A 12,288-nucleotide genomic window follows, 5' to 3' on the forward strand; every position below is an offset into this window, starting at 1 on the left:
CCGTCCAATTTGATGTTAGTCAATTTGTGATTATTTTTGTTAACAGTTTGTAGGTTGTATTAAGAAGTGTGTTATGGGTCGATAATTTTTCAGATCGGCTTTATCACCCCTCTTGTGAAGTAGGATCGTAATTAAAGGCTGATTCACATAATAGCTCAGGTCATGCTCCGCTCACGCTCAGCTCAGGCCACGATCAAACTATTCTCTCGGAGAAACCTCGCGGTCAAAAAAAGGGACGGAACTTGACCGTGGTGTTTAGTGCGGATAGCATGACTAAGATGCGTGTAAGAATAGTTGACCGAACCGTGACCTGAGCTATAATGTGAATCAGCCTTAATTCTTCCCAATCTTGTGGGATTTTCCTTTCTTTCATTTTCTTGTTTAGTAGTATTGGTAATTCATAATGTCGTGGACCTGACGTAATCATTTAGTGACGTAGATATACGAACGAAACAATGATATCGGGCATTGCTAAAAACATGTAGTTCTCTTCAGTGCGTTATCGTAGCGAGACAGATACGAACTAGTTTTTGCGTTAGTGAAATAGCTTTAATATTTTTTTTGTAATTATTAATTATACTTTTATTAATACTTATGCGTATGTTTCTAACTTCTTTTCCTCCGTATTTCAGCTGTTAAAACTTTATCTCTACCGGGTGTTTTGTTGATTTTCATTTGTTTTATGACCCTTTTTATTTCTGATTTGGTCATTTTCGATATAACCGGAATCAACGATATTCGTACTGCCAACAAAAAACAATATACCTACACAAAATAATGCTGCGGCTCTCTCTCTACATTAATATAATGAGCCATGTACTGTTTTTTTTTAATATAGCTGAATATACTTGCTATTTATCGGAACAAAATAAGGGAGCAATACTGATAAAGGTATATAGCAACACTACCATATTATTTAAAACCTTGTTCACCATTTGTATGTTTGGATTTAATTCTAAAATAGGATTTTGTCAAAAAACGTTTGTAAAAATCAACGATTTATTCCAAAATTGAATGTATTTACAGTTTTTACAGAAGAAATTTGTACATTTCAAGAATCTGAATCTTACATAAGATAACACAGATTCAATATTATTTGAATTTATCAAACCCTATGTCTGCAGTCACAATTATTAAAGTAGTTTAATAATTTAATTTGTAATTTTGAATAATGGCCTAAATAAATATCCTAAATGATTGTAAATTTTATTAATCGAGCACTGCTTCTTAACATAAAGAACTTTCTCCCACCGTCCTCCTGGCCCGAGTCGCCCTGATTTGATCTCCCTTGTAAATCAATAACAATAAGGTCGATCAATCGTATATTTCATTAATTTGTCATAACATCGTTCATGTTTGTGTTAAACCAGTTGTTCATTGCTGCTGGCTGAAAGATCAAGCAGTCTCCATGCCGCCCTAGGATCAGGTTCTGTGACATCTCTGCATAGTACCCATACATAGTTAACTCTCATTACTTTGTCAGGATCTCCCTCGACAACTCCACCTGAGGCATCTCGGACAGCCATAACTTGCTGGGATGTAAAAGATATTATCAAAACTGGCCCTTGGTCCATCACTTTGCCTAAGACTAAATCCACATGATCGATATCTAAAATTTTTGATTCAATCTTGTATCCCTTTTTATAGGCTTCTTTTATAGGAACGGCAAAAAGATTAAATGGACCTTCATGGCACCAATCTTTAAGAACTTCTAACTCTCCTCTCGTCATGGCTTCGAGAATATTGGGAATAATATCTGTCTCACATTGTTTCAGAAATCTTTTGGTATCGAACGCAGGATCTATCTTACAGATTTCTGTAAGTGTTTCAGATAGTTCAGTTTTCTGAAATAAACCACCCATGATATCACCAACTTTTTCTGTTAGAGCTCTGGAAGCACGGATGACAGGATTTTCACTTTCATCGTATTTTAATTTCCAGTCCATAACTTTATGTACATATGGATTGTTATCTTTGAAATTTTGCCAAGATTCATAAAACTTAGAATCTTTGTGTAGTTCAACGCCTGTAGCATCTGTGTTTGGTTCATAATATTTTTGATGGACAACTGCACTTGTTTCTGTTCTCTTGCGTAGTATTTTAGGACTAACATATACTCTACCTGCAACAGAAAGAGTAATAAAAATTTATTTAATTCAATACTCAATACTGTTTATTGATGTTAATAATATAAACTATCTTACACAGGTCATATATTTACAAAATATTCAACGAAAATTAAAATTATGTTGTAGATCTAGATATTCCTGAATAGTGTAAATATATTTTTTGTTAATTTTTTTTTTAATTTCATCGTCAAATTCCTTTTCAGATAAATTTATGATATTCTCAGGACGAACATTAAAACATTTTATTGCCCAATAACCTGGTCTATTTAACACCTGAGCTCGCAACCTCAAACTGATCAATTTGTGGTCATGTGTGAATGATTGTTATGTTGTCTATTCACTATTTGTCTTTGGATATTTTTAACTGCAGACCAAATATTTGACTTTTGATTTCAATCAGTAGAATGAGGTCAAGATCTAGTCCTTACAAGACATAGTAAATTTAAAAAAAGTTATACAAAAGGCTATACAATAAAAAGTCAAGCAAAGGGGATTTAACATCAAATATAGTCAAAAAAGAACAAAAATTTTGATACTCAGAACTCTAATAAAGCCCATCCTCACTTACAACAAAAAGTAATGAAGAAGAGTTAGGCTGTTTTGAATGTAAAATCCTCGGAGGCATTTATAAAGACATTTATAACCAAAGTCTATTTTATTACCACAACTCGAATGGTAATAAAAGAGGCTAACATTAACAGATCAGATCACATATAAGTATTTATTTTTTATTTATTTATTAACGGGATAAACCCAATACATACAAAATACAATAAAGCAGAGCTTTCGTCATAATAATGAAAATATAAAAATTAGATACACGTAAAGCTGCAAATATAAAACACAAACATAAAAAATAAAAAAGAATATAAATTATTTTCAAATGATGAAAACAACTGAATCAATTACAACAGTTAAATCTATTTAATTTTTTTTAATTCAAAATTCAAGACGCCCGAGTTTTTGTTTAATAGAGGAAATTGAAGAACCAAACAGATCTATTAGATGACTAAACTTGTTTCCATACAGGGTCAATCTACTAATTGGTGCATATTGACCATAATTTGTAGCATGCCGTTGTTCCTTGAATATTTGTGGATTTCGTGTCAATCTAGCAGGTATATTAAAGCACACAAGACTTATCAATTCTTCGGAGTCAATAACATCATATAATTTGCGTAATTTTGCGAACATAACAAATATCCAACATGACTCTTCTGCGTTCAATAGTTTGTACATTTAATCTCATTAATATATTGTCATAAGTATAATTTCTCACTGTTAAACCCATCTTAAAAGCTGCAAAACGTAAAAATTTGTTTTGAACCTTTTCAATATTTAGGATTTGATATGCATAACTAGGTGACCAGACAATAGAACCATATTCAATAATTGATCTCACGATACTGCAATATAAGATTTTTATTGTGTGAATTGACAAATCTTTTGATGAACGTAATACAAAACCCAACATCTTAAATGCCTTCGAAACAGTATGGTCAATGTGAGAGTAAAATGTTAATTTACAATCAAATATTATAGTGGAGTCACTGAAGGTGGATATGAGCTATTACCTCCGATTTCGTTGAATCTCCATCGATTTGTATGAAAATTGGTGAGTGGTTAGAGGATATCTCAAGGAACAAAGGTGACATGGTGCCAACTTGCGCTTTTACCCTGGGGGTGGATGCCACCCCTTCTCGGGAGTGAAAATTATTTTATTAAAAATAACCCCATAATTCGATAGCGGGACGAATTTCAAGCAAAATTTGTTATATAAAGTTATTAGAATAAATCAAAACTTTTTGAGTTATTAAAGATCAAAGAATTTAATTTTTCTTGAGAAAAATGCATGTTTTTAACAAATTTTTCATCAATAACTCAAAAAGTGTAAGTTTTTACAAAAAAGATATTATTATCAAAATTGAAGCTAATAAAAAATGAAATAAATCCCTTACTAGAAAAACCTTTTAATGTTAACTAAAAGTGAGTTATAGGTAATTGAATGTATATTTTTTTCGGCGAGTAAAAAACTCTCAAGTATTCAAGCTGAAATAACAGGAAATTGATGCATTTTATAACATAAACTTATTAAACATTTGTCAAAGTACTTTAAAGTATTAGTATAAGAGCTGTGAGACATTTTTGAGTAGGTATTTTAGGCAACCTGAAAATTTTTCAGGTGACTTTTCTATGATAGTCTAATACAAAAATGCCGGTCTGGCTGGAGGGTAGCGGTTATTTTCCCCAAAAATCCCCCCCAAAGTTAAAAAAAGGGCAAAAATTGATATTACAAAAAATACCATTGACGTGACTTTAAAGTAAATTTAAATATTCAAATATAAAGAAAATAAACAGACCAGGCGATTTGAGGGCGATTTTAACTCTGCAAGATACTTGCATGGGCGTCCCAGGATTATTTTCAGGGGATGCATCTGAACTTCACAAGATTTCATCTGAATCTGTACATACTATTAACGAGTATAAAATATACAACTATACATGCATAGCTATGTACACTCCTTCCGGGCAGGGAGGTGCAATTGTTATTTTGACAGGGTATTTTTTAATATTAAAAATAAATATTCTAAAAAAGACAGGTTTTTTTTGGTGAAATTTTCCAACTGCCATGTGATCAAACAAATTACGGGTGCATATAAATGAAAAGCGCTATAGGTAAGCACCAGTGTGAGAAAGAGCGTATACCGATAGCTGTTTGCGTCCTCTGTTCTAACTGAGCGAGTCCGTTCGCTCGAGAAAAATCACGTGACCTAGCGATAACCATGTTGTTGTAACTTTTTCTTAATTAAAGGAAAATAATACGTACTATACAATACAGTGATGAGCAAGCTAATAACCGGCAAAATAGCTCAAAAGGTTGAAAACATAACACATTGCGAAACAAAAAGAGTTTCATCTCTTTTTGTTTCGAGATGTATTATGTTTTCCATCTTTTGAGCTGTTTTGCCGGTTATTAGCGCGCTCATCACTGTAGATTTTGCAAATATGATAGAAAAAAAAACAAATGTATTATTATAAATATATAGGTAGAAAAGTATTAAACTATAGACTAAATTAATTCTGTGTCTTGTACTTCTTCTTCAAACTCCTCATCTGAGCTTAAATATTCATTCTCTTCTTCTTTGTTAGACTCCCCTCAAGACTCAGATTCGTCTTCTACCTAATCTGTAAATAGTTATAATATGTATTTAGAGGTAATTAAAAGATTATTAGTGATTAATTAATTGAGTTGCTACGTATTCTTTCTTTTAAAACCAATACTTAATACTTTTCCTTATATAACCAATCACATCAGGTTTTTTATTTCTTAGTATATGACCAAAGTAGCTCATTTTTTTCCTTCATAGTGTTGAGTATTTCTTGTCTAATTTTCATCTTTCTTAATGTTTCCGCGTTTGTTACGTGTTGTGTACATTATTTTTTTACATTATTCGATAACACCACATCTCAACAATGGCAAGTCTTTCTTCAGATGCGCCCGTGGTTGTGCAGGCTTCGACTCCGTACAAAATGACAGAGAATACGTAGCAAATCAATTAATTAATCAGTAATTAATTTTTAATAAATTCTAAATGCATATTACAACTATCTACAGTTCATGTAGAAGAAGAATCTGAGTCTCGAGGGGAGTCTGACGAAGAAGAAAAGAATGAATATTTAAGCTCAGATGAGGAGTTTGAAGAAGAAGTACAAGATTCGGACACAGAATTTATTTAGTTTATAGTTTTATAATTTTCTACCTATATATTTATAATAATAAATTTGTCATTTCCTATCATATTTGCAAAATCTATTGTATAGTACGTATTATTTTCCTTTAATTAAGGAAAAGTTACTTAAAAAACTATAATATATAACAATTACTCTAACGTTTCGAGGCACAACAACATGGGTATCACCAGGTCACGTGATTTTTCTCGAGCGAACGGACTCACTTCGCTAGAACAGAGGACGCAAACAGCTATCGGTATACGCTCTTTCTCACACTGCTGCTTACCTATAGCGCTTTTCATTTATATGAACCCGTAATTTGTTTGATCACATGGCAGTTGGAAAATTTCACCAAAAAGCTGCCTTTTTTAGAATATTTATTTTTAATATTAAAAAATACCCTGTCAAAATAACAATTGTACCTCCCTGTCCAGAAGGAATATACATAGCTATGCATGTATAGTTGTATATTTTATACTTGTTAATAGTATGTACAGATTCAGATAAAATCTTCTGAAGTTAATATGCATCCCCTGAAAATAATCCTGGGACGCCCATGCAAGTATCTTGCAGAGCTAAAATCGCCCTCAAATCGCCTGGCTTGTTTATTTTCCTAATATTTGAATATTTAAATTTACTTTAAAGTCACGTCAATGATATTTTTTGTAATAACAATTTTTACCCTTTTTTAACTTTGGGGGGGATTTTTGGGGAAAATAACCGCTACCCTCCAGCCAGACCGGCATTTTTGTATTAGGCTATTATGGAAGAGTCACCTGAAAAATTTTCAGCTTGCCTAAAATACCTACTCAAAAATGTCTCACAGCTCTTGGACCATATCTCTCAAATGAGCGCCCGAACATGTTGATAGCGTTAAAATTTATGCTCCACAATTCTTTCAAAATTTATCTTTTAAAATTTTTTCCAAAAAATGTTATTGTTTTTTTTTAATAACTCCGTTCGTGTTTACGATATCAGGTTCATCTAAAAGCTGTTTAAAAGTTAATTCCAAGTGCTATTTAAGCACGTTGAACCTAATCTTCTAAACCCCTTACTTTTTTAAAAAATGAAAGGTTAAATGACCCCGGTTGCATGGTTCCCACAGAAAAATTTAAGATTTAAACGTTTCTATCTCGGTTATTTTTTACCCTATAGAAATAGTAAAACAGGTAAAATATTTGGCACAGAAAAAACTAAAATTTGGTTAAATATAATTTTTTACGTATATTTAGCATTTTTGGAGTTACATATTATCAATAGAATATGAGAATTACAATAATTTTAAAAATTTTGATTTTTTTAAATTATATCTTTTTTTCAAAAATATGCATTCTAAACCGGTCAAAATTATCGAAAACATTACTTATGCTAATATAAAGAAGTTTTTGTAAGGATTACTATAAATTTTAATTTGTGTGGAAATGGCGTATATTTTATTTTTCACTTTTTCCTAAAAAATTCGAAACAGTTCTTTTATTTTCATTATAACTTGCTTAATTTTGACGCTATTACCTTGTTCTAAAGCTCATTTGATAGGTATTCCGAAGTACTTTGACAAATGTTTAGTAGGAATATTTTACATTGCATCGTTTTCCCGTTATTTAAGCTTGAATACTTAGATTTGAGTACTCGTCAAAAAAAATACACATTCAATTGCCAATAACTCACTTTGAACTAACATTAGTTTAGTTCTTTATGTGAGGAATGTATTCAATTGTTTATTGTCTTCAATTTCAGTAATAATAACTTTTTTGCAAAAGCTTATAGTTTTTGATTTATACGTGAAAAACCTATTTAAAACATGCATTTTTTTACGAAAAAATAAAATCTTTGGTCTTTAATAGCTCAAAAAGTGTTGATTTATTTTAATAACTTTATATAACAAATTTTGCTAATAATTTGTCCCTCTATGGACTTATGGTATTATTTTTAATAAAATAATTTTCACCCCCGAGAAGGGGTGGCATCCACCCCCAGGGTAAAAGCGCAAGTTGGCATCATGTCACCTTTGTTCCTTGAGGTATCCTCTAATTACTTACCAATTTTCATGAAAATCGATGGAGGTTCAACGAAATCGGGAGGTGAAAACCTTCAGTGACTGCACTATTATACCTAAATCACGAATTTCGTTCACACACGTGACAGGAGTATTATTAATAAAATATTGATGGTGAATAGGCGAATGGGATCTAGCAAAAGTTATTAAAAAGCATTTATTAATATTAAGTTCCATATCATTTCTACCATACCACTCATAAAAATAATTTACTTGTGACTGAAGCTGAGAAATGTTATCCTCATTTTTGACAGTCTTATATATTTTAACATCATCAGCAAATATTAAAAAGTTAACTTCCTTAAAAATAGAGTGAACATCATTCAATAACAAATTAAATAAAAGGGGGCCACAGTGGGAACCTTGCGGTACTCCAGATGTAGCTGTAAAAGCATTAGAAAGAAAACATCCTATTTTTACACTTAAACTTCGATTAGTCAGGTAACTTTGCATCCAATCAAAGAGACTTCCAGAAATACCATATGCTGTAAGTTTCGCAAGTAAGATATTATGACTGACCCTATCGAATGCTTTAGAAAAGTCAGTAAAGATGGAATCTACTTGTAACTTGTTTTCCAAAGCAATAACAATGTCATTCTGATAAAGAAGTAAATTAGTTACTGTAGATTTACCCTGTACAAAACCGTGCTGTTCACTCACCAGAATACTACTGAATTCACAAGTAAGCTGCTTAGTAACTAAATAATCTAATCTAATTTTGGAATTGCTGATTGTATTTGCAATTTGGATTGCTTTTATGTAACTACGTTTCCAGCAATCAGGGAAACCCCTTCTTGCAAAGATTTATTGAAGAGTATATACAATGGCTTAGATATAGTACAAACACATTGTTTTAATAGATAGTTAGGAATACCATCAGGGCCAAAATTTAGTTTAGGAGACAAATTGTGAATACTCTCAAAAATAGTATTTATTAATGTTAAAAGAGCATGAACTCATGTTACCAGCATTTTCAAATTGATATTGTGGGGAGTGTATTGTGGTCAGTGAACACTGTAGAAAAAAATTTGGCGAATAAATTCACAGCTGCCTCCCCAGAACTACTTTGATCATTTCCTAAATATAAATGGCAAGGTACATCATAATTTTTCTTGCGACTGTTTATATATTCTCAAAAAGTGCATGAGTCACTATTAATTCTAAATTCAGAATCTCTAACATATAAATTATAACAATCTTTACTTAGTCTACTACATTCAGATCTTAAGTTATGAAAAATAATAAAATCATCATAATTGTTAAACATCTTATCCCATTTATGATATTTTTTCTTTTCTATTATTAATCGTTTTAACTCCGGGCTAAACCAAACTGGAAATGTACTTGTGTAACATACTTTTTGAGGAACATAAGAATTTATTGCATGATTGATAATATCATAAAATTTAGACACAGCGTCCTCAATATTCAAAGCATTTACTGCCTTTAGTCTATATAAAATAAAAACATCAATGTTTGGCATTCTCAGATGATGTAATAATTTTGTCAAGAAGCAAAAAAGAATTAAAAAAGTTAGTGGATCACCTGAAAAAGATAGCTTGAAAAAAAGCTATATAAACTAAACAAAAGCTAAGTACATGGAATGGACAGACAAGGAATTTGAACTAGGACAATATTTAACACATTCAAGGACACAACTGCATATGCAGATACTTACAAAGGGACATGACTGTGTGCATATGAAGATGTGTCCGTGAATGTGTTAATGATAACAATGAAAGAAGGAACAATGTATAAATTTGACCAGCTAGAGAGATTTGAAGATTTAGGGGCTATATTTTCAAAATAGCCAAAAGGGAAATAGACAAAAGACTAAGGTCATGAAATTGTTGCATGTATGTATGCACTCAATAGAATACCCAATAGGAGTATGTCTAAAACAGCTAAATTAAGAACATATACTTTAAACTCTAATAAGACCAATTACATATGCCTCAGAAATCACTCAGAAACCTGTACTATGACAAAAACTGAGCGATTAATATTACAAGTATACAAAAAAATACTTTGAAGGATATTTGGGGGAAAATGATAAATAATCAGTGGACACAAATAACAAACAAAGAGATAGAAGAATTATATAAGAAGCTTAATATAATTGCAGTAATAAGAGCATAAAGACTTGTAATCCTACTAAGCGCTACAGTAGGTGGTAAAAAGAGAAAAGTATGGCCTAGGACCAGACGAAGTCATAAAGTTAATGAGGTATCTCAATATAAGAAACTGAAAAGAAAATGTAAAGAACAAATAGGAATGGAGGAAGATTGTAAACCAAGCCATGAGCCTGCTTGGATTTAAGTGCTAATACATACAGTTGAGTCCACGAGTCTTTACCCGTGCGTCATTAATACCTGGTGAGATAGAACACGTACTTTTTATCTAGCATAATAATTGTCTTCCATGCATGAAACTAAAGACAAACCAGATACCGCCTGTTATTAAGTAAAGACACATGTTATTTTTATAAATGCTCTAGAGTCAGTACATCGAAAAGAGATAGGTACAAAAAAGACGCTTAAGAATGTTGTCAGATTTTAAGTACAATTTGTGACGTTTTTGGTTTGTTTACTTGTCACTTTCAATTTGTTGGTTTTTTTTTGTGCTGTATTTTTATCCTGTTTTTGCATTTAGAAGTTATTTATATTAAATTAACAGTTGTATTTACAACTAATTTTATAATGGAGTTTGAAATTTTATGGTAAGTGTATTTTATTTTGCCATTAATTTACATACAAAGTTCACCTCATTCACAGTTGTTAAGGAATGGTTTTGTTTAAATTTCCGTAAAAGTGTAATAAATAACAAAAAGAAAATATTGTATTTTCAAATATTTATATTATAACAAATATTTGATATCACTAATGATATTAAAACAATTTATTAAGCTGTAATTCTGCACCACAATTTTATATTCTATTTATTTTATAATGTCAAATTTTATAATATAATCCGTGATCAGAACAGTAGCCACTTTCTGTCACTTGCTGTTGCGTGGAATGGATTTCTGACTTATTTCATATGCTTTACGTGATGACGCACTGGTTAAGAATCATGGACTTAAGTGTATGACGTAATGAGTGCAACAAGGGCGAACTCAAAAATCTTTTTTTCGAAAATATCAAAATTTTATTGAGTGACAAGGAACTCTCCAAATTTGATTATTTAATTCAATAATTGAGGACAATAACTATGATTATGAATGAATTAATGACTGTGTCAAGTAAAGAGACAAAAATGTAGAACAGAATGGTAAAAAGAAAAAAATCACCCGAAGTTGATTTCGCCCTTGTTGCAAGCATAGCCTCATATATTATTATAAAATAAACACTCTTACCTTCTATACTAGTATTGTCTATTTCTTGTTTAACAGCCTTAGTAGCTTGAGATATACTTTGAAACGCTCCAGTTTTACTAATTTCTTGAGCTGTTTCACTAATTTTATGTGTAGTTTTACCAACTTCTTCTGTGAATTTGCCAGCCTTCTTTGCTAAATCTGACTTGCTAGCTTCATCTATAACTCCTTTAAGCCTTTCCTTAACAGAACCTAAACTTTCTTTAAAAACTTCGCTACCTTTACTAGCTTCTTTTTCTACACTTTCAAATTTCTGTCTAGCTGCTTTCAGTGCATCACTTTGTTCTAATTTTTGAGCTTCCTCTCGAAATTTTTTCAGGGATTCTTTCATTTCTTTGTTCTTGGCCATCTCATCTTTAAAATTTTCAAAGAGCCGGCCGATAAAGGAATTCCTCTTTGCAGGTTGTTGGGAATAATGTCGAAACTAAGGAAAAGGACAAATGTTAATATAAAAGTGTGGTGACAGTTTGTTATAAAACTTACCCCATTGCGAATATAGATTCGGTATGAAATTCTCTGTAATCCATACATTGTTAAATATAAATTTCTAAAAGAAAATCACGTTCTTGACATTAACATAACCTAAAAAAATTGTAAAGTAGGGATTGTGTTTTACTTATTTATGATAGTCGGTATATCAGAGAATTTTCCTTGGTAGAAAAATTTTAACTTTTATTTTAAAATTGAGAAAAATCTTATTTTCGTGACATTTTCTGTTGACCGGACTTGACGTGGGTTTGACAAATTTTGTAAAGGTTAGTGTCAATTACGTAATATTTATTCTGTAACCTTTATGCTTTATGTAGCCTGACGCTTATTGCTTACGGCTTAATATATTAACCCTTTCGAAAAGTATATTTGACGCCCATGAAAAATAGCTGAGGAATGGGACAACTTTGAATTAATTTAAAAACAAACAAATTAAAGCAGACCAGTTCAGTCATTGTAATGTTTATGAAATAAATAATATCAGGTATTTAGTGGAGCAACTTTATTTT

The 12,288-nt window shown here is 31.2% G+C and overlaps 1 protein-coding gene across 1 annotated transcript; it reads right to left on the reverse strand.

Annotated features, from left to right (window-relative positions):
* Window positions 1–981: 981 nt before the first annotated feature.
* On the reverse strand, window positions 982–12,071 carry LOC114339809 (mitochondrial import inner membrane translocase subunit TIM44). The gene is made up of 3 exons (XM_028290493.2): window positions 11,774–12,071; window positions 11,273–11,714; window positions 982–2,122 (listed from the first exon to the last, which is right to left on the reverse strand). The coding sequence occupies exons 1-3, from the start codon at window positions 11,819–11,821 to the stop codon at window positions 1,362–1,364; spliced, it is 1,251 nt and encodes a 416-aa protein (XP_028146294.1). The 5' UTR covers window positions 11,822–12,071; the 3' UTR covers window positions 982–1,361.
* Between the last annotated feature and the right edge of the window lie 217 nt (window positions 12,072–12,288).

This window comes from Diabrotica virgifera, chromosome 3 (assembly GCF_917563875.1).
Source record: "Diabrotica virgifera virgifera chromosome 3, PGI_DIABVI_V3a".
Taxonomy (NCBI): Eukaryota; Metazoa; Arthropoda; class Insecta; order Coleoptera; family Chrysomelidae; genus Diabrotica; species Diabrotica virgifera.